General features: G+C 45.5%; 1 protein-coding gene across 4 annotated transcripts in view; it reads right to left on the bottom strand.

Annotated features, from left to right (window-relative positions):
* Positions 1–7995: 7995 nt before the first annotated feature.
* The window catches only part of PLEKHA7 (pleckstrin homology domain containing A7), a 245303-nt gene continuing 229744 nt past the window's right edge, over positions 7996–23554 (bottom strand). For 3 of the 4 annotated variants that reach the window (XM_036763071.1, XM_036763070.1, XM_036763069.1), the window contains 5 exons: positions 22563–22763; positions 19006–19158; positions 15520–15653; positions 13878–14020; positions 7996–8210 (listed from right to left, as the gene is read on the bottom strand). In XM_036763071.1, the coding sequence (XP_036618966.1) occupies positions 8188–8210; positions 13878–14020; positions 15520–15653; positions 19006–19158; positions 22563–22763 (654 nt within the window). In that variant the 3' untranslated portion in view covers positions 7996–8187. Of the gene's footprint in view, positions 8211–9337; positions 9671–13877; positions 14021–15519; positions 15654–19005; positions 19159–22562; positions 22764–23554 lie in introns of those variants that run through there. The other variant, XM_036763072.1, reaches the window with a different exon arrangement.

Below are 23554 nucleotides of genomic sequence, written 5' to 3'. Positions count from 1 at the left end.
AACTTGTGACTGACCTAAGCCGTGATGTGTGCCCAGGTCTCACCTCCATCCCCTGATCTTTCTATTAACTCAGCTGTACCTTCAAAGGTCACTACTGACAATTCTGCGATCACATCTGTGAATGATCTCAGCAACTTTGGTTAGAATTTGTTCAGGTTGGGAGATTTAACCTGCCTTCATTTGCTTGGTGCTCAAATACAACGTAACTCATATTTAGTTATATCCACATTTGTTCTACTCTGTCCAGGCTTCCGATAGTCATTCTCCTTGAAAGAGAAGACCAAAACTGAAGTGATGGCTCTGCTTTCTCTCTAAGGTCTCTGAGCCCAGCCCCATGCTCTCCCAAGCAGTGTGACTAGCCCTTCCTTATTCCCTTTTTGGCCCATAATAACTTAAAAACATAGACCGAGATGACTGTGTGTATGGACCACGCCATACACACAGCCCCCTCCTTTTAAAAATAAGCTGAGGGGGGAAGGGAGAAAGGGTCTCTTCTGGGATTTCTCTGACTCCATGACAGCATTTCTGGCTCTCTGTACTTAAGGGGTAGGAAGAGAAGCAGAGATGATTGCAGAATCACTCAATTTTAAAACAACAGGCCAAATAAATGGTACATATGCTTAGGATGTGACTTCTCTCCCCCTAGGCTGGCCCAGGGCCTACAATGCTACATTAACCAGGCCACATTACTTTCTGATCCTCTTTCTGTGACTAGGCAAAGATGCTAGAAACAGGCATGCACTTAAGTCCCTGGGCTTCTGGAATTTTATCTTCCCGTCCTGACTAGGCATCACTTGGGGCTAGATGGAAGCCAGAAACCATTTCCTGAGTCTTGACATGTCCTTGGGGTTCTCAGAGTCCCAAGGAGAGATGCAGAGGAGGAAAAGCCACTCGGGGCTATGCAGGAACTCATTTGAAACACCCCTGGGTGGTTTCAGAAGGAAGTCGGATGGTCATACACTCATTCAGGGGCCGTGTTGTAGAGTGTGAACACAAGGGTGCCCCTTGTGGGGAAGTAAGGAAGGGCACCATCGCTGTTCTACAACTTAACCTGCTGGGGTGAGTAAAGATAGCACAGGCAAGGGGCAGAGAGGAAGAAGCATTTTCTAAGTGCCAGGCATTATGCTGAGCATGTAACATATCTCATTTGATCTGCTATTATTAATAATATTGACATTATTAATGATATTATTGTTATCATTAATAATTAATATTATGAGTAGCTGAGGAAACTGAAGCATACAGCAATTAAGTGACCTCCCCAGGGTCACATAGCTAGAAAGTATCTGAGGCTGGATTTGAACTCAGGGCTTCCTGACTCCAGTTCCAGCACAGTGAACACAGTAGTTGCTAAACCCAGCATGACTTTAAAGGGATTGTAGGTTTAGAGCTGAAAGGGACCATAGAGGCTATCTAGTCCAATTCCTTCCTTTTATAATTGAAGAAGACCCAGAGAGGCTAAGGAACTTGACAAAGGCCACATAGTTAATGATCGGCAGAGGCAAGATTCAAACTCAGGTTCTGAGGCTTCAATTTCAGCATACCTACCAGTGCCCCGGGCTGCTTGTTTGTCGGCATGTATAAGGTGATGATTGTAGCACTGCTTTGTCAAGAGCCAGACTAAATTCATTCCTGGTTTTTTTAAAACAGGGTCACTAGACAGGCAGGTGAGGAGAATACTACAGATCTGGCACGCATGCATTTCAGTGGGGGTTTGCAAAAAGGCCAAGTAATCAAGCTTTCTCTTCTCCTCCAGCCCACTGCTTCCCTGCACCTGTAAACCAGGGCCCGTTCTGAAGGTCACTCACTCACTGCCTACACACAGAGATTCTACAAGGACAGCATGAAATGAGCAGCCAGGAAGCTGGAGATTTCAGGGAGATCAGAGGTGGGGACAAAGGCCTCTCCTCACAAGGTCATAGACTTTTGGAAGAAAAAACCCCAAAGCCTTCCAGGATACCCTGAGGTGAGCAGATGCACTAATGCTCGCTCTACCTGTGGGATGGGGTGGCGGAGTGGGGTTTCTGTCACCTAGAGCAGCAGCATTCCTGGCTTCCCGTAGATTAGGGGACAAAGTAAAGAAGGGTGTGCTGTTCATTCGTAAGGCAGCCTGAAGTATGGATTTCAGTAGATGGGAGTCCTAGCAAGGCCCACCTGTTCTCAGGAACTTTCCTTGTCTTGGGAGTAAAGTCCATAGGGAAAGAACTCCTAATTATTCATTTTAAAAGCAGGAGCAAAGAAAGAGGAACAGGACTCAAACGCACAAAAAAAAAAAACAACAAACTTTTTTTTTTTTTGGTAATACCAAAGTACTAGAAATTAAGGAGGTGTCCGTCAGTTGACAAAGGGCTGAATAAAGTATGGCATATAAATGTAACGGAACACTATTGAAACAGCCGGTGGTGCTGGAACTGGAGTCAGGAAGGACTGAGTTCAAATCCAGCCTCAGACACTCATTAGCTGTGTGACTCTGGACAAATTACTTTGACCTATGTTTGCTTCAGTGTCCTCAGATATAAAGTGTGGATGATAACAGCAGCTATCTTGCAGCACTATCATGAGGACTGAATGAGATTATATGTATAAAGTGCTTCACATGGTTCCTGGCCCATAGTAGGTACCGTAGAAATTCCTATTCCCTTGCCTTCGATATTATGGAAATGATGGAAAAGTCTGTTTTGTAAAAAGGGATACCGCATCAGCAGAACCGTTACAGAACAATCTACACAATAACATCCTCCGTGCAAAAACCAACACTTTTGAAAGGCTCCAAAAAACTCTGAAAAATGCAATGATCATGGAGGATTGGTGATGGAGGATGCCAGCCATTTCACAACAAAGAGATGGTGGGCTACACGAGGCACACATTTTAAGACATGGCCAAGGTGGGAATCTGTTTTTTGCTTTACCATGCTCATTTGCCTCAAGGGTTTCCCCCCGCTGTCCCCCAGCTGAGGGAAGGGAGAGATCAAAGAGAAAAAAAAATGCTTGATAGTAGAAAAAATTCATTTTTAAAAGTAGAAGCAATGATTCGTTGAAAATAACAAGAAAGCAGATCAGCTTAAAGGAAAACATTTCCTAATGATTAGAGATATCCAAAGATGGGGTGGGAGGTTGTGAGCTCCAAGTCACAAAGGATTTTCCAATGAAGGTGAGGTGAGCCCTTGAGGAGGGACCTCCTGCTGAGGATTGGACTGAGTATCCTCTGAAGGTCTTTGCCCTCATATTCATATTCTATTAAAACTTTTTTTAAAAGACACTTTTCTCCTGGTAGAAAAGGTGGGTAGGAAGTGGTCAGGGTGGGAGGTTCTGTTTCCTTCACCATGTGACTCCTCTCCCAAATCCTGGGGGCAAGAATCTGCGGTGAGTGGGGAGGTCCATGCCTTAGGACTAGAGAAAGATATGCCTTTACGCTGAGATGCCAAGTCATACACTCCTGGGTGGTGTGTATTTGTAGGTTCCACGAGCTGCACATTTTCAGCTTCTACCCAGTACTGAGGACTTTCCTTTGTGTTAGTATTTGGTCTAGGAGATGATCAGCCACTCTCTGGCTGACCACTGTCTTTTCAGTCCAACCCGCCTCTGGGCTCTGTCTTTCCAGGTTTACGAGGAGTTTAGCATCCAAAGTGGCAGTGCATACCTCAGCAGGCTTATATTAAAAATGCCCTTTAAAATTCCAAAGCTTTGAACTAAAGCAATACCTCAAGAAGTTTTCATGGAAAGTTCAGACCCACCAGTTCAATTCACTACACTTAGATGAACCTTTTCAAATAATAGGAAAAAAATGTAAAGGGGTCAGCGCCAATCAATACGCGTGTTCAAACAGAATTCCGGGGACTGTGATGTACGTGCATTTTGTATTTTTCCTTTGTACCGCGCCCCTCTGAAGAAAGGTTTCTTTTGCAAGGAGAGCAATGAGGATGTTAGCCTTTTGAGTCGAGCCAGCTAACCAATGGCGATGTTTACCAGGTGGAAAGGATATTGCCATTTTTCATGTCTCTTTCCTGTACGTGGCTTTGTTCTTTTTATAACCATGAACAACTCACACAGGCAAATTCTTTCACACACCCGCGACATTAGACGTTAATCAGAAGCAGAGGGAGCAGAGTATTCGACTTCCAAGTCTCAGGAAATTTGGTGCGAGGATTAGAAGAATAACCTTTACTCATCAGGAACCCAGGAGGGAACAGTGAATCCTCCCTCAGAGGTTGGAAAAATCCAAGCCTGGCATGTTACAGGGGCTTGGTGAGTTATCAAGACAGCCAGGGAAGAGAGACCCAACACAGGTTGCTTTTTAACTGTTCCTTCTTGGCTAAGCCGGGCGACTGGACCCCACTCCTCAGATGACCAGGGTAAGGGGGGTGCTGGGACTGTTAGCCCAAGGCCTCATTAGCTCAGCAAAACTCAATGCAACAACTAGGAAGGAGGAGTCTGGAACCCCTGAGAAGCCCAACAAATGGGCTCCAAGGCCAGGCAGCCCCAGGAGGTGAACCAACATCCGGTAACTCACTGTCTGACGAGACAGCAAATAGAAGATTATCATGGAAAGCAAGTGATATATGGAATATGTGTGTAATCTAACCTCAACATTTGATAATGAATGTCTATCATGGGTATGAGGAACTCTGTTTCGATAGAGTAGGGTAGAAGATTAGGCAAAGCTATTAATTTTTCATTCAAGGTCTTTACTTCTGGTTACTAATGAAATCAGCTACTTAATGTCATTCCAGATCTCGGCTCCTACCGTCACACAGGCAGTGACTATTGACTGGAGCCATACCTTCACAGCTGTCATCAGCTGCAATTGCTCGTTTTACCTGAGCTTTCTTTTGGTTGATCATAGTTTCCACTAATTGTTACAAGGCAGCACCCTTGATTTTCCCAGTAGGCATGAGTTGCCAGTCTTTCATTTTCTTGCCAAAGACCCAATCTCATCTGGATTTTCATAGAATGACAGTGGTCAGGAAGATATAATCATACTTAAATTAACAAATAATTAATTAGCTTTCCTAAGAGTTGTAAACAAGAATGTATTTGCTAACGGCCAACCCTTGATAATGGCCGTTGGCCCAAAGAGAATCTTTAGGGTCACCCTAAAATTACACATACACACACCTAAAAATACATATGTATAGACTCACATGTACATACACATTCCATGGGGCAGAGCCTGTAAATTGGCTAAAGTGAGCACAGTAATCCACATTTAGTATAGGGACCATTTTATCCCTAAGTGTGCTGTGCTTTGAGGATGCCAACAGCCAACTTGGAAAATTAAAGAAAAACTCAGTCGAGCAAGGAATAAGGAAAGAGAAAGAAAGAGAAGGGAGGACAAAAGGAGAAGAGAGAAGGGGGAGAAGAGGGAAGGTGACAGAATGGTAGAGGAGGGAGAAGAGGGAAAGGGGAAGAGCAGGGGGAGAAAAAGGGGAGAGAGGAAGAAGAGAGAAAGGAGGGGATATGGGAAAAAGGCAGGAGAAAGGAAAGAAAAGAGAGGAAGAGAGAAAGGGAAGAGAGAAGGAAAAGAGGAAGCAGAGGGGATAGAAAGGGAAAGGGGAAAAGGGAAAGAGCGGGGGGAGAAACAGAAGGGAAAGGGAGAGAGTGGGGGGAGGTGAGGGGAAGAGATAGGGGCAGTGAAGAAGAAGAAAGGGAGAAGAGAAGACGAAGAATGTAGGGAGAAAGGAAGAAGAAAGAAGGGCAGAGACAGACGCATGCCTTAGGTTTGTATCTGATGAGCTGCCAGCAGAGGGCTCAAGAACCCTAGAAATACCAACAGTGACTATGAAAAGTGTGGTCTGGGGTGTGGTTTTTATTTTTTAAGGTCATCCATCTCCTGAGCTTCTTCTTTAAAACTTGCTTTGAATCATGGTTACAGAGAGACATCAACAAGAGCGACTGGAAGCCAGGTTACCTTCTATTTTTTTTTCCAGTCTTAGCTCAGAAACCTAAGAGAGCAGCATCCTGAATTTATTAAACACCTTGGAATCTAATTTCCCTGCTTTAAACAGTTAGAAAGTCACTTTGAAGCATTGGTGTTCACCTTGGGAAAGATCCTTCTTTAACATTTCCTAACACCTTGTTACTGAAGCATTTGGGGAATGCAAACAATTTTTTTTTTTAAAAGGACATCACTTGAGACCAAATGGGATTTTTGATTTCTTTTGTTGGGGCCTAAGTCACAAGCTAAAGCCATTTAATATGACTCCACTCTTCAGTGTTGTTAGCCTTGGGATCTGCATCCCTGAAATGGGCCTCCAGATCGAGGCTGGAGTGAAACCTGCTGCTCCTTGTTTTCTGCCTAGCTAAGAAGAGCCTGTCCTCAGAGTGGCCCAGCAGCTGCAGAATGACCAGCTGAACCCTGGAAACATATGTGTTTTTCCTAGCTCCCTCCCACTAATTTCTTATTAAACCAAATATCAAGAAATTGCTAGGAGTGAATGGTGCTCTCTAAGGCTGAGTTAAAGCATATGGGGAAGCCCGCACAACACAGGGCTGCCAGAGCAGATTTCAAAATATGTGGAAAAATCCATTAACAGCCATTTACTAGGATTCCCAGAAAGAGCCAGGAAATGTGTCTGGTTAATATTTTAATCTGTACATACCTTTTTTTTTTCAAGCCATTACACTTTATTTAAATTAACTTTTTCTTGCAAAATATTCATTTCCTTTTTTTCCAACAAAATTTTTTATAAAGGCAAAAATAAAACCATTTCATTTTGGCAAGTGTTATGAAGTTGACACTGGCAGTAACCGGAGTGAGTTAAAAATAGACTGTGTCTTCTAAACAGCTTCAAGAATCTTTTTTTTTTTTCGAATAGAGTCAAAAAACAATAGGAATTTTTATATTAATCAGTGACTTGTAGTTCCACTCACTAGATTTTTTTTAAAATAACTTTTTTGTTTTCAACGCAGGAAAACATAACTGGAGCACGTTAACAGTCTTGCAAAACACTGCAAACATCTCGGTGACCCGCCCCTTCTCCTTCCAGGCTGGCCGCTTAACCCTAAGTCCTGTTGTGTCACCGACTTTCATTTCTGTAGAAATGTTTTCCTCCCACAAACTGGCCCAAGACAACCACCTGACAAGGAGAGGCTTGTGAAGCAGACCTCAGAGTGAAGGTTGAGGCCCCTGGAACCACAAGGCCACTGACGGGACATCAAAAACCCCTCTGGACTCACTTGACACTCCAGTAGGCCATGTCTTGCATACAACTGAAGAGAAAATCAAGACGTGTTGGTCAAGCATCCCCTTCGGTTCAGTTATTGCTTCCTATACGACTTAAATCACTTATCTCTCTCTTTCTTTCTCTTTCTCTCTCTCTCTCTCTCTCTCTCTCTCTCCCCATTTGGTATTTCCAAATTTTATTCATTCATTTCTTAAAAGTGAATTTAAAAAAAATTCTGGTAGAAGACCCAATTCCTTCTAAAGGTACATATACTGCAAGTGTATACATTGCCAAAGGGTGCCCAGCTGGTCAGAAGCCAGCCTCTGCACACCTCTGACCAAAGGGCAGCTGGAGTCTAGGGCTTCTGCTGACAATACTGGCTAAGCATAAGGGACTTTCAAGGCAGGTGCCAATCTGTGTGTCCGGTGAAACAGTAGGAGGGATCATCGACTTTCTCCTCCCAGCAGAATCCTTGCACTCTTTTGGCTCCAGCTCCCAGGAAGGCATTCTCCAGCTAAATTCTCACCCAGGTTCACCTCAAGCACAACGTACTTTTCAAGTGTCCATGATGATTCCAAGTGTCCGTGATTCCAGCTCTTTACCTCTCTCCTTCTCCTGACTCAATCTACTGCTCTCCAAATGTGTACCTGGACCTGTGTGTGTGGCCCCCCCCCACCCTGCCACATCTGCATAAATACCTTTCCATCCACTCAGCCCTTGAGATTGTTAAAAAATATAGTTTCTAAAATAGTGTCAGTATTTTACAGCATGTATTAAAAGTGCCTTTTTATACATATATAAAAGTCAGAACTAAAACAAAAGTGGGGTGTGTGTGTGTGTGTAACTAGCCTACAGTAGTTCTTTCACAGGATGGTTGGGAGGGTGGGGGTGTCCCTTCCCCCCTTCCCCCTTCAGAAAACCCCTCTCCGGGCTCTTGGAATTTCCTTTGGGGAAAGTGAGTGATCTTCTCCCAGGGTGTTGGCTCCATGGGCTCTCAGCTCCAGGCCTCTCTTCGGGACATGGGTCACTGGTCACTCACTGCTTGGGCTGGCACAAAGTAAAACAGAGTACAGTTAGGAGCCGAACAGTGGTCAGTGCCATCTGCCTGAATAGTGAAGAAACAGGGCACACGAGCAGGGCAAGAAGCATGTCTGTGAACGTGGGCGCACACACGTGTATACACGTGCACACACATACACAAGTGCAGGGCTGACATGATGGGCGCACAAGCACAAGCAGGGGCTGCACGAGGCCTCCTGGGTGCCGCTTGCCCACTGCCACTAGCCATCTGTGTGATCTTGGGTCAGTCTCTTAACTGCCCCCCCCATGCCTCAGTTTGCTTATCTGCAAAATGGGTGTTGGACAATCTCAAATATCCTTTTCAGCTCCAAGAATCTGAATCTACGAGTAAAGGAAGCGGGGTGTAAACTTGGTTAGGCTGTGAACAATCTGTGTGACCTTAAGTATCACCTCATCTCTCAGGCCTCAGTTTCCTTCTCCATATGATGAGACAGGAAAATTAGATACCCACCAGTGTTGCCTTTTATTGCTAGTCTTCTAGGAATAAACTGACCCACGGGGCAGACATCTAACATTTCCTTCCCCCCCAAACACCAGGAACAACAAGGAGTCATTCTCTAAACAATCGGAGCTGGCTGTTCAACCTGTTAGCCTGAGGCATCTGCTTATCAAATTGAACCTGGGTTATTGGGGAATAGATGAAATGAGAGTTTCTTGAGTTTTCCAGGTGGTAAGGAAACAGTTCACAGAGATCTGATTGCATCATGCAATAAGATCCTAATAGCCTTTCCCATTTAGATAGCACCCAGTTGAGTTTATTGCAATTCCTTTTCAGGCATGGAAAAGGCTGGACAAGTCACCCGATTCCCTTTGAACTCGGAGATTCTGTGACGAATCTTGGTCCCAGAGGATGGAGGGATGTTTTCCCTCCTAGTTTTCAAAGTGTTTTTCTCTGCTAGTGGCTCATTTGATCTCCATGACAACAACCCTGTGGGGTTGCCAAGGCTGGGATGATCATCTCCTATTTTTTTCCTGTTGTGTTTCTTTGTTGTGTTGTTGGTGGTGGTGTGTGCGTGTGCGTGTGCGCGCACGTGTGTGTGTGTGTGCATCTGTTTTTTAACTAAAGCTTGGCAAGTTTAAGGGACTCACCCAAACACACAGCTAGGAAGGAGAGGTGCCTAAGTTGAACTAAAATTTTCTCTCCCAGCTACAGTTTAGACAGAGTTGACAGAAATAAGTCGATCTCATCGGGGGAGGAGAGTGGCCCCCGATCACTACTTCGAGGAGAAGCATCTAGAAGGAGACATGCTCCACACTGCAGGGCAAGGAAGCACCACAGAGAGCAAGCCAGGCACGCCGAGCAGATGCAATCATTAGTGCTTACTTGGAAGATGCTTAGACAAACGTGTAGTGAAATCCATTGCTTAAAGGGGGCTGTGGTACAGAAGGTGAGGGGAGGCCCTTGGACAGCAAGGCCGACTGTTGAGCTAGACAGAATCACACAGGAATTAAGCAGCGTGTTAGACATAGGATCGATACAAACTGTCAACACAAGTCCCCAACAATCAGCCGGACACCCCAAACACCTGGCATGGGAGGGGGCAGGGCGGGTGACCTCACCGAAGCCACCCAGCCTCAAACCCCAGGGCATTAAGGGGGTGGTGGGGAGGAGCAGTGAGGCAGGTGGTCATCCCCAAGGCTGGCCCCATCTGGAGGGTCCTCTGAAGGTGGCAAAAGACAGGGGCAGCAGACCACATGCAGGAAAGACATCAGAACATCTCTGTTCTCTGATTTGGAGATTCTGCTCTGGTACATGCTAGCCCGAGTCCGAGCAGGCAATTACCAGGCTTTAAAATTAAGCGTGTGGCAAGTATTCAGAGTGAGAGCAAAGTATAGGCCAGAGAAGACATGAGAAATCCCATCAGTAAAGGAATTCCCATGAAGAAGCCAACATCCCAGTCTTCCTCATAATTAGTCCCCTAGCTCAGCTTCCAGGCCCACCTCAGACTACTAGCTGTTCAATATCGAAGCTGAGAAGAGACAGAGGCGGTGGTGTGGGACTATGTGTTGGGAGAAACACATTAGATGGACGCAGTTCTGGGCTGAAACCTCAAGGCTGGCGAAGGCACAGCCCCTGGCCTAAGGTGATGAGAAACCAGAGTAATTTTGGCCAACTCTGATAAAAATGAAATTTAATAGGAATAAATGTAAAGTCCTACATTTGGATTCCAAAAAAAATTGACTATACAATTCCATAGGGTTCCTATGGAAAAATCTGGAGGTTTGAGTGGACCAAAAGCTCAAAGATTCACCAGCCAAACTCCTCCCCACCCCACTTATATCTACTGGAATCTTAGGCTCTACAAAGATCTCTCTCTCTAGTCTGAATTTCCCTCCTATTAAAGACTTTGGACTCAAATTGAGACTTGCATGATCTCAGGTACCCTGGTCCTCTGGAAGGTCCTAGCTGGGAAGAGGTTTGCACTGTGACAGAGAACAGTCACTTCAGAGGACACAGGCCTGAATCCAGGTGCTCAACATTTGTGCCCATGACTTAGATCCAGGAAGTAATGGTGGTGGCTGTCAAATTTGCAGATGACACTAGTGTCCCAATAGAAGATAGACTCCTTGTTCACATCTGTCTTTGTCATCTCCCAACACCAAACCCTGTGCCTTGCGTATAGCAGTCCCTATGCTGAACTGAATTGAACTGAGGAAGGATAACTAATTGGGATCCTTAACACAATATTCTAGAGGAATTAGAATAAATCTAATAGATTGAAATTTAATAAGAATAAATGGAAAGTCTTGAGTTCCAAAAAAAAAAAAAACCTATCCAGCTATGGATAATGAAGTTCATATGAAAAAGATCAGGGGGATTTAGTGGACCTAAAGCCCCCTATGAGTCAGCTGTGTGCTATGGAAGCTCAACAAAACCAAAATCCTCACCAAAAAAACTAAGGGAACCTTGCGTTGCACTAAGAGAAGTGTGGGGTTCAGAACTAGGGAGGTGGCTGTCTTTCTGCTTCTATCCTTGGATCACACCTTGAATATTATGTTCGCTTCCAGATAACATAATTTAGGGTGAACACTGACAAACTGGAGCATGACCAGAGGAAGGCAATTAGGCCACTGAAAAGACTAGGTTCTATGCCAGGATCCACGGGACAAACTATGTTTTGTCTAGAGCAGTGGTTCTCAAACTTCTGGGTCTCAGAATCTCTTTAACCTCTACAACAATTTTTAGAAATCGCTTCCCCCTCCCTGCAAAGATCTTTTGTCTACATTGGTTGTATCTAGAAATTAAAACATCTTAGTATTATTGTGAAAAGAGTTTTGACTTTACAGACCCCTGGAAATGGTTTCTGGGGTCCTCCTGGACCATGCTTTGAGAATCACTGACCTAGAGAAAAGATGCGAAGGGAAGAGGACGGTCAGTGATCACTGTCTTCTGATATCTGAAGGGTCGCTCTGGGAAGAGGGATTAACCTGGTTGCCCTTGGCTTCAAAGGGCAGACCAAGGAGCATCGGATGAATGACGCAGAACCAGAAAACTTCTTAACAATTAAAACCGTTTGAAATTCCAACGGGCAGCCGTGGGAGTTAGTGAATTCCACATAATTGGTAGAAATCTCCTAGAGGGGATGTCTGCTCATGAGGGCATTGGCAGATATATATATATTTTTTTTTCCCAAGGGAAAAGACAAAGTTTATTAGGGATTAACCATAATGGGTTGTCTTAAGAAATCCCACCCTTTGTGACGCCTATTTTCACAAGTGGGCCAGATTCAATCTACTGGGCTAGACTGAACCTGAGCACCTTCATGGAGGCAAGATGGAGATTATATACACAAAGATAGTAGGAGGGATTAAGGGGTGGTTTGGGGTGACTATAGGAGGGCTTTAGGGAGGGTCTTGAGGAGGAGTCTAAGGAGGAGAAGATGAGGTCCGACTCCAGCAACCAAGAGAATGGAATTAAGGGTGGGAAGTAGCTGAAGGCATGGATATTGATAGTATCAAGGGTGGGAAGTAGCTGGACAATAAAGGGCAAGGCTAGGTAGAGATTTGGGCCTAATAATAATGTAAGGCTTATGGCCTTAGGGGAAGGCCAGATCTAGTTGGAAGATTCAAGGACAGTTCAAGGGGGCTCCCAGAGACTGTATTCCAGATTCAAGGGGGTTCCCAGAGACTGGCACAGATATATTTTAAAGTGCCTTCCAATTCGGAGACTCTAGGATTCCACACTCTGGCCTCTGCCCATTGCGCAGGGTCTCTTCAGCCTCTTCATCAGTCTGGAGGATGTCTACACTGGCTTTCCAAGAAACCCATTATGAGGATCCCAGTAGTTGTTAAGGGAATCTTGTCAAGGGCCACTCTAGGCCATGATGGCCGCTGGATGACAGCAGTGCCTGCTGGGACTTTGGTCCTGGGGACAGAGGTGCCCAATGCTGAATGACTCAGATGTTCCAGAGCATAAAATCTCCTTCAAGGCTCTGCCCCTCAGGAAGCGTAGGCAGGTGTGGGAGCCCTTGTAACTCCCTGGATGCTACCCTTCCCCCAAATGCCCAGCTGGCAGCAATACAGCTTCCATGAAGAGAGAGGCCTCATTTCTGGCCAAATAGTATTTGGGGAGCTGAACAGTGTTCACAACAATGGAACTGCTCCTCGGAAAAAATCGATGTTACTCCTGAAATAATTTCCCACTCCTTCTCATGAGTGTGTTGGGGGAGGACAAGGGTCATCTATATATGTTGTGTCACACTCAAATAGAAAGCATCACTAGACCATATCTAAGGACCCCTATGGGCCACACTGGCTTAGAAAGCCACATATTAACATCATATATGTTCTACTGTATTTTTATCTATTTTGTAAAATATTTCCCAATTCCATTTTAATCTGGTCCTGGCCTCAGGAGTGCTGCTGGCCACAATGTTGCAGCATGTTTGATAGCTTCGGTCTACATAGTCAGTCCAAAAGCTTGCTTTGGCCACCACTAGAGAGGAAGCTAGAAAAACTCAGCTTTAGTGGACGGTAAGGAGCTGTCTAGCTGGGGACATCATGAACGGACAGGCATTCAGTCAGGCCAAGAAGTTATGGCCTAAATCAGACAATCAGGACCAGGACAGATGGGCAGCCAGGCCATCTGCTGGGCCCCAGGAAGGGCTAGCTTGACCCCTCTCTTCCTACTTAGCCCCAATAAAGAGTCTCAGAAAACTGTCTCTCCAGTTCATTTATCCTAAGTGCAAAATCCCATAGCTCACCCTGATGGCCCCAGAGACAGAACTAAATTTTAAATCTTCCTTTTGAGAGCAAAGCTGACATGCTGATGACGTGGGTAAAAGGATGAAAAATGCTGCCGTTCCCCCTGCCCCCAACTCTCCCTGCAAAACAACCCCATGCCACCCAATACTTGAGATTGTCATTTGATTACTTCTTTCTCCTTGGGACTGAAAGTCTGACCTAGGACAGTGTCTTCTTGCCTCTTGTAAAGAAATTAATCCTCTCTTGGCATGATCCTCATGTCCCTGGGGGAGCACGTCCCAGCCAGGGGCTCACTGCTTCCAAGAGAGGGTGCCCTGGATACAGCATGAGTGGTGGTGACATGTGAGAAGGGATGTTGGCTGGTTCCCAGAACTCAGGAAGGGGCCTGGCCACAAGTGGTCCCTTGGGACAGGAAGCGGCGAGGCTTACCTGCCACCTGCTTGCTACGCTGGGAGGCTTCAGAGGCCAGGGTGTGTGAGATGTGGAAGATGCGTTCTTGTTCCTGGAGCTGGGAGTCGAGGTCGGCCGAGCGGTGTTTGTCCTGAGTGGTCAGAGGCTGCAGGTTGTGCATGCTGGAGGCCAGGAAAGAAAGGAAGCTGGTCACCCCCCCCAGCAGAGAGCAGCTTGATGATGGCTCCCCCCTCTGCCCATACCCAGATCCTTCCAGGGAATGGGCAGGGCAGTGAGGTGACTAGTTTCCTATTCTGCATCCTCCACCTGCCACACTTATCTCTCCTCCAAAAACATGCTCAGTGTATATGGGAACCCAAAGATCACCAGTACAATCAGAGTAGCATGGAAGAGTGGTAACATGGCTCGTGTTAGAGGTCAGATTTGAACCCAAGTCTTCTACCTTTAGAGCTAGTTCACTTTCTATTCTATCATATTACCATCTGGCACTTAAGACTCAGTTTCCTCATCTATAAAATGGAAATATTAACAGCATCTACCTCACATGGCTGCTGTGAGGCTTAGGTAAAGTGGCAAGGGCTGGATTGGTAGACCTAATTCCCAGGTGAGCAGGTCAGCTACTTCTCTGAAATCTAAAGTCTTAGAGAGTTGCCTAGAGCATTGAGAAGATAAATGACTCGCCCAGGGTCATGTAGCCAATATGAAATAGAGGCGGCACTCAAATCTGGATCTTCTCGGTTCTGAGACCAATGCTCTATCGGCTATGGCATAAGCCCCCCTTGTGTGAGGATAAAACAAAATAATGCGTACGAACCTTAGCAGTTATCATCTGAGCCCTGTCTCTGAATTCCTGCAGGACTAAGCAGGTCATTTCAACTCGATGTCAGAGAGAGAAATGATGATATTTCAAAAGAACTAGGACTTCACTGTTGTAGGTATTCCCTCCAGTGACATAAATAGAGGGCAAGATGGTGTAAAAGATTTTGGCTGGGCTTAGAGTCATGGAGATCCAAGTTAAAATCCTACCTCTACCATTAACTGTGTGACCCTAGGCAAGTCACTTAAACTCTCTTGAATCTTAGTTTACCCATCTATAAAATGGGGGGAATCATAGCAGCTACCACATCAGGGGTGCTAGGAAGATCAAGTGAGATTACGTAAATAAAGTGCTCTGCAAACCTCAAAGTCGCTATATTGCCAGCTGCTTATTATTATTATTATTACAATAATTATTATTATTCACCTAATCTCTCCAAACATAATCTTTGATTTCATGAATTTTTTTGGACAAAATAATTCCTGCCTTAGAGGTCAACCTCTCTGAAATCAGGTAGCTGTCCTTGGTTGACAGCATGGTGGGGTGGCCATTAACTGAGCCAGTAACTCTCCACTTTAGAAGGATCTGCCCATGTGGGGCTTCGGTAGGAAGAGCCTCAAGGGACCCAGGGACACCTCAACAAGTCCAGGGTGGGGAACCTGTGGCTTCAAGGCTGCAGGTGCCCCACCCCTGATCTAGCCCATTTTCAATGTTGGGACAATATGCAGAGATGGGCATGCAGCCCGAGTATAAGGTACGCCCACCCTTGCTTGACCTGATACATTATCAATATGTGGTTGAGGCTGGGCATGAGGATGAGGGGACCCAGGATGAGATGCTGACCTCGAGCGGGTGAGGAGGTTGCGGATCTTCTCGGCTTTGCGGAACCTTGCCTCTAACTCTTCCATGCTGAGCGGCTCCTCGGGCTCCAAGTCCACATAGCGTTCAGGAATGGACACCTTATCTGGCTTGGACAGCTAGACAAACAGAAGGAACAGAGGAAAACTCTGAAGCTGGGCACCTGTCCCTCACTGCCTTCCCTTGTCTGGTTACCATCCATCCATTAACACCATAGCTACTATGTACTGATATTTGCACACCAAGTGTCTCCTTCATTAGACTGTAAGCTCCTAGAGGACAGAAGCAAGTTTTTGCCCTGCCTTTTTCTCTCAGGGTTAACACAGTGACTGATATTTGGTAGTAAGTGCTTAATGGATGCTTCTTAGTTCACTGGTCAGTCCTACTTGGTGGGTCCTTTGAGGTCTGCCTGAGAGGTTGGGCATTGCCCATCTGGGGGCTGAGGGGCGATGGCAGAGAGAGAAGGGGGAAAGGGAAGGAAGCCAGTTCAGGAAAGTTCTAGATTAGGACATTATCCTCAGATAATTTGCTAAAGCCCACACTCAATACATTTCTTTAGCCATGATCCCTTACACACCCTGTTGGGACAGGACAGGTATAAGGACTAGACCTGTGATTGCATAGGTATAGGGAATTCCCTGTGGTGGAAAACTCCCTCAACCAGGGCTTGACTGTGTGCTGGCAGAGGGAGAAAAGAAAGAGGGAGAGGGGCAGGAGCAGGGGACCTGGGTGGCTAGTGGGCAGCAGAAGAGGTATGAGCAGATTAGAAAGTGAGGTGTGGCAAGGGTACAGAAAGGGAAATTTCTTCAAGCAGCAAAGACAGACACTATGGAGGAGGGAGGACGGTCAGCAGAGCCTTGGGTTTGAATCCCACCTCTGATATTAATTAGCTATAGTATGTACCCCACAGGCAACTTATTAAGCCACTCTGAGTCATTATCACCTCACTGGTAAAATGGTCAGAAGGATCCACCTCACAGGGATATTCATACAACCATATTTAGAGCTGGAAATCGTCAGGTTCTCAGGACGCTCACTTTCCAGAGCTGGGAAACCACTTGCCTAATACTGAGTGGCAAAGCCTGGATATGAACCCAGATCCTCTTATTCACAACTCTTTGAGGATTAAATGAAGCGATGGACATGAAGCGCCTTGTAAAAATGTCAGCTGTTACCATCATCATTATAATTGTTTTTGTTGAGATAGGTAGTTTCAAAGTCCTAAGCCACGGGCTGAAATATTGACAGGTAGGTCGTGGAAAAGAAAACCAGGGACCAAGGAAGGGATTTCTTGACCTGGGGGAGGGTGGAGGTCCAAATCATATCACTATGGCTCCTGGGTTCCCCAGGACTGGAGGTAATCCTTCCAGCCAAGGGCTGAGCCATAGTGGCCCGAACTCGGAACAGCAGTCCCAGTGTGAGAATCTCGTCTTCATACTGGCAAGCAGGTAGCCAAGACAGGCTCAGCAGTCAAGTTTTTCCCTAATGCTCAAAGGATGAGTTTGAGCACGACTGATCAAATTTTTAAAAACCAAATTAAATCCAACTTAAGGACACACTCAAGACTTTGATTCATGATTGCTACCTCTCTCATGGTGGAGAAAGTTAACAAAGTCTTCTCTGTTTCCAACAGGGAAGGCAGATGAAGAGGAAGCGTGATTTCATTACAGCAGGAGGGATTTAGGTTAGCGATAAGGAAGGACTTCCTGACTGGCAGGATTATTTGGGCCCTACAGCAGACTGCCAGGACAGGATATGGGAGTTTGTTTCCAGAAGGGGACCTTTAGCTGGACAAGTTCCCGACTATCTCAAATAGCAAGAGGAAAGGCTCAGTGGCCAGGGGATTGGGCCAGATAACTCCTTGGGGCCAGTGGGGCCCGGATATAAACGATTCTGCCCCAAACACTGCTATATTGTTCTGGGTACCTCAGTGAGCTGGTCAATAATTATAATAATAATATCTCACATTTATAGAGTACTTAGAGGTTTGCAGGCTGCTTTCTCTATGATAATGCATTTGATCTGTACAACAGTCCTTTGTTGTTCGGTCCTGTCTGACTCTTTGTGACCCCATTTGGCGTTTTCTTGGTAGAGATACTGGAGTGGTTTGCCATTTCCTTCTCCAGCTCATTTTACAGATAAGGAAACTGAGGCAAACAGGGTGAAGTGACTTGCCCTGGGTCACACAGCTAGTAAGTGTCTATGGTTGGATTTGAACTCATGAAGATAAGTCTTCCTGACTCCAGGCCTGGCACTCTATTCACTGTGTCACCTAGCTGCAAACCCTTTGGGGTGGATGTTATTCTTTCTTCCATTTCACAGATGAAGAAAATAACAATCAGAGAGTCTAAGTGACCTGTGGAGGTCACACAGCTAGTAAGTGTCAGAGGTGGGATTCAAACCCAGGTTCTCTTGACTCTAAATCTAGTCCGTGAGGGCTTCTCTCCCAACCCAGTCTCCAATTCTGTGAAGAAGATGATAACATATGTGTATGTGTATATGCGGGGAAGAGCAACCAATATGGGTCTTGGCTCAAGATGATTCTCTCTAGGGAATCTACCTCATGACATGACCACCAGGCCCTCTTGTTATAACTATTTAATAACAGCCATTCTTAACTATCACCTAATAACTTTTATAAAATGCTACTTAATAACGATTACATATAATTTCACAAGAACTAAATAATATTTAATAAATATTAGTGAATCATTTAATTATTATTTAATAACTCACATTTATATAGTACTTGAAACTTTGGCAAAGTACTTTATAATATCTGTAAAATGCTTAGCACATAGTAGGTGCTCTATGAATGCTTCTTCCCTTTCCCTTGGGTTGTTGTGAAGACCAAATGGGATACTAATTATAAATGCTTAGCACACAGTAGTTCCCTTCCCTGAGTTGTTGTGAGGATCGAATGAGATAGTATTTGGAAAGCACTTTAGACAGTGCCTGGAATTTCCTCCCTTCCCTCTTCAAACTCTCCTGCATCATCCTTATCTATTGTCTTCTTCTGTACCCCGTAAGCTTCATTAGGCCCAGGTCTATGTCATTCTTCGTCCTTACATCCCAGTGTTTAGCAGACTGCTTGGCGCAGAGTAGGCACTTAACGGAGTCTTCACTGGGTGCTCCATCACAGCTGGCCTCCTTTCGCCTCAGCCCTGTCTCTCACATAGCTTGGTCCCCCTGAATCAAGGGACTCGTCCAGCTCCCAACTGGATAACATTTCTTTAACAGGCCTTGAGCCGACACCCCCTCTATACTATTTTCTGTCCTGATGCCAGCTTTGAGATCCTAGGCTCATTCATGGAACCTAACTTGGTCCTTCTTTGTGGGATTATCTGGGAAGTGCTTTCCTGTGACCTACAAGAAGAAACACTCAACACACCCAGCCTGAGAAAGCCCTAGAGAAGAAAGCCATGGAAGAAGATGCTTCCATCAGCAAGGTGACAGCCCCGCCAACCTTACCTCTCTGCTGATGTCTATGTCATAGTCTTGAGGCTCTAGGTCCATCTCAGTCACGGGAGTAGCCTGTACTTTCAGCCAGCCATCCTCGTCTTTCTCCCCTCCTTGCATGGCTCTCTCAAGTAATTGTAAATCAAAGTCCTGTTCTCGCTTCCACTGGTAATAGACACAAAAGGGTTAAAAAGCGGTCACTGCTCCCTGCCAACTGAGACTTGCCCTTCCTTTGGGGGGGACCCAGGCTGCTGGGAGTCATTATTGAAAAGCTCGAGAGGAAAATGAAAAATATCTGACCCTTTCAACAAACAGCCTGCTTCCCAAGGCTTAGCGTCTTAAGTACTAAATAGCTGATGCCTATCTGGAACCTTGGGATTAACTACATTTCCAAAACACAACTGGAGGCCAAGGCTAGACCTAAGGGATGTCTGTTCACTCTAGGACACTGACTCAGACACTGGCCTCTGTTGGGATGAGGGCAAGTTGGGGGCCCAGCTGGTAACTCTCCATCCCTCAGCCAGGGCCTGATCCAAATCTCCCAGTCAGCTGCACTGTGTAACCCCCTTAGAAGATTGCCTGCCAGTGAGGCTAATAAATGTGGATTGTCAGTGTTATGGGGGAAACGGTGATGGATCTGAAGTCCAAGGACATAGGCTCAAATATTGGTTCTGCTGCTTATTATGCATCTAACTCTTCACAAATCCTTCATCTTTCTTTGGATCTCAGCTTCCTCATCTACGAAATGAGGGAATGGAATTAAATAATCTCTAAGGTCCTTTCTAGCTCTGAATCTATGATGCTATGACACTGCCAGTCCATGTAGGTCCATGGGCTCTTTTTTCAATTAAAAGACCAATATATTGGACTTGGAAATAAGAAAAAACAAAGACCTTCACTGACCTTTTGAAAGAATGAGGATATTAGGGAATTCTTTCCATATATAATAGCTATTAAGATCAGCTAATGAGGGAGCCAATGGTGAAGCATACAGTAGAACCCGAAAGTAGCTTTGGAGCTGGGTCACTTTGAAATTAGAGTGGGTTCATATGGAATCGGTGAGGCCACTTTTAATTCAATGGCAAAACCATGGGTACCTTGAAAACTATGCTCAGTGTGAGTCTTCTAATAACCCTCTTTCTGTACGAAGGTGAATCTCCCTAAAATGCTTTATGGTCAGAGCAGCAGAGGCCAATTTCTATCCCCGTGTCCTAAAAAGTATTAATGCTGACCGTGTTGTTATGAATTGTGAAGAGGGCTTACCATGCCTTTCTTCTCTTAGACAGCAGCAGATGTCCATCCTCTCCCTTCCCCCGTCCCCTCCTACCCCACTTTTCAGATACCCAAAGAGTCCTGGGCACGTCTGTCAGCAATACCAATGACAGTAATAATGAAGAGAAAATCAGCCAATTCCAACCTATTCATGCACAAGCTTTCCATACTATAGATTAAAATGGTCATCGCTCTCTCTTTGGTGAATGATTCTGAATGTCTGATGTGGTTAGGATGTTGAAGCTCCTGCGATAGAGAAATCATGTAATGATCCACAAAGAAGACATACAGTTTCTTCCAGTTTTGGAAGAGTGACAGCTACTTGTTTAAGCCAGGCTTGATTGACTCCAAAGAACAGGACTACTTTATTCTACGGTGCGGTCTAGTAAGAAACACATCAACCCATTATCATCAAGCAACATTTTTATTGGTGTCAATGCAGAGATTTGTACATGTGTTTCTTCAAAATAAAAACCCAACAATAAAAAATCCACAAGAAGCTACTCAAGAGTCACTCTGTATCTGTACTCTTTCTACATTTTGAGACACCTGGTTGCAAAAACCAAAACAAAAAAAAAGGCAATGTTATCTTATTTGGTCAGTAACCCACACGCAGAGGCTGAGAGAGCCAGTGGACATCAGCAGCTCTGTACACGTCAGTGCCCCCGGAGCTCATCTCTCTGGCCACTAAACTAATACTATAAACAGGCTGCTTGACTACAGGTGGGGAGGGGCATGTTTTAATATTCACTCCAATCATTAATTCTTGTCAACACAATAGCAAAAGGTGTCATTAAGAAACTGCGTGTGTATCAGATGAACTAGAATGACAAAAAAAAAATACTTCAATGTGGCATAGCTCATTGGAATGTGCAAAGATTGTGAACGTATTTATGCTCTCCGGGGTGAAGGACTTCACTCAGATAAATGTGTGTTGTCCAGCTCTCCACTAGTATTCCCTGGCAGGGAACAGATCAGCAATGCAGAGACTAGAGACAGGTGAATCACAAATCAGCATTACTGGGATGGGGAGGAGAAGATGCTGGATAAGGACTGAAGGAGAGGGAGGACAAGTCACACTTGGGGTGGGGGGCTCGGCTAAGCTATTAAGGCAGAGCTGCTAATGCAATGAAGCCTGGTGAAAACAGAGTCGGCTAGTTACAAAAGGTCCAACACAAATTAGAAGCTTCTGTAAACAAAACAGGCAACATTAGAGGCATGATGAGCGGTAACTCTAAAAGCAGGAAAACTTGTGCAATGAATTAGGTAAGGAAGAATCAGGCTAAACATCCGGGGAAACACATTATTAAACACAAAACATACAACTGAACTAAAATTTGGGGAAGAGACAGAGACAGAGACAGAGAGAGAGTGAGAGAGAGACAGAGAGAGAGTGTGAGAGACAGAGAGAGAGTGAGAGAGACAGAGAGAGAGTGAGAGACAGAGAGAGAGTGTGAAAGAGACAGAGAGAGAGTGAGAGAGAGGGACAGAGAGAGAGACAGAGAGACAGAGAGAGTGAGAGAGAGGGAGGGGGAGGGAGAGGGAGAGAGAGAGACAGTGAGAGAGAGACAGAGAAACAAAGAGATAGAGTCAGAGAAAGAGAAAGAGACAGACAGACATCTAATACTACTGTGCCCTTTGGACTCCTGGGAATTAGGATGCTCCCTTTGTTAGCTCAGCTTCAGTTAGCAACCCAGAACATCAAAAACTCACACATTCTCTGCTTGAGCCCAAACATGTCCTGGCTTTGGAAGGAACTTTTCGGATCCTGCCTGAAGCCACAGTTCACTAAAAGAGCCCCAACACACATCCATAGCCCCTCCTGTGACACACACTTTGAGGCTTCCAGGGACAGTTACTTTATTATGCTCCTTCCCTAGCAAATCACTGGAATCCCTCTTCCACCCACCATACAAAATCAGTCATAAAGTTCTGAAAGGCTGGCAGAAAATTCCTAGAATGGCCTCTCCAGGGGATTCTTGAAATGAAATCTAGACTGACTATGTCTCTCTAGACATCTCCTATCAACTAAGAGACTGGCACTGACGCTCAATCTCTCTCTCTCTCTCTCTCTCTCTCTCTCTCTCTCTCTCTCTCTCTTTCTCTGTGTCATTTCCCATTCCATTCTTTGACTATCTTTGCCCTGCTCAAACACAGCCTTCATTTTGAGGAGACCAACCCTAATTAGGATTACTGGCCCTGCTGGAGTAAACAGCTCGCTCAGGCGGAGTTCAGAAGCCCTGCCTTAAAGTGCGAAGGGGGGAGGAACAACCAGCCAAGTCCTCCTAGTAACATACTGAGCCAAGGTCTCCAGGGCTGGGACGGCTGAAGGTGTTGGACGAGGACATGCTCTGTTTCTCGCCTTGGCTCAGTGTCCTCTTGCGTTCCCGGACGAGGGCCTTCTGGTGACGCTTCATCCTCTCCAGCTGCTCCTCAGCGCTCATCTTGCCCCTCAGGTGGTCTCCAGAATACAGTCGTTCCAAGGCACTCTTGGGTCTCTGGGAAGGAGGACACACAATCTCAGTGGCTGGGCCCAAACACACAAGGACTCAGACTGCCAGTCTTAACTTCTTACCACTGCAGCCTCTTCAACATTTTCACAGAGAATAATCTCAGGGCTGGGAGACACCTCAGAGGTTATATAACCCAATGCAGCAAGCACTGTGCTAGGTGTTGGGGATACAAACTAAAATTTTAAAGGATAGTCCTTGCCCTCATGGACTATGGAATGGAAGCCCATTCCAGTAGGGGAAAAGAACACATCAACAAAACAAGTAGACATATAATTATTTGAGGAGGAGGAAGCAAATACTAATACTAGAGGAAATGAGGAAAGTCTTCCTCTAGGTGTAGGTACATGAGCTAGGCCTTGAACCAGAGGAGAGGAAAGAGCATGCCTAGGCATGGCAGACAGCTTGGGCAAAAGCATGGAGGGAGGCTGAGATTAGGAAGAAATAGGGAAGCCAGTTTGGGTGTAATATGGAATGTGGGAAAGGGAGGAATATGGCTGAGCCAGGCTGTGAAGGGCATGGAAGCCAGGAGAATGGCACAGTCAGACTTGCATTATAGGAAGTTTATTTCAGCAGCTGTGTGGAGAATGGTTTGGTCTCATTTGTTCCCAAGCAGGGAACCTTCTACATCATGATGCAATAGGAAGAATGAGAGCTATGGAGTCAGCTGTCCTGGGTTTTAATCCTGCTTCTACCATTAGGAAATCACTGCACTTCTCTGGCCCTCTGCTCCTTCCTCTATGCGATAAGGGGGCTGGACAAAATGAGATGACCTCTGA

Source organism: Trichosurus vulpecula, chromosome 6, assembly GCF_011100635.1.
Source record: "Trichosurus vulpecula isolate mTriVul1 chromosome 6, mTriVul1.pri, whole genome shotgun sequence".
Taxonomy (NCBI): Eukaryota; Metazoa; Chordata; class Mammalia; order Diprotodontia; family Phalangeridae; genus Trichosurus; species Trichosurus vulpecula.
The sequence above is the reverse complement of the archived record's forward strand: the minus strand, read 5'-3'. Positions and strand labels throughout refer to the sequence as shown.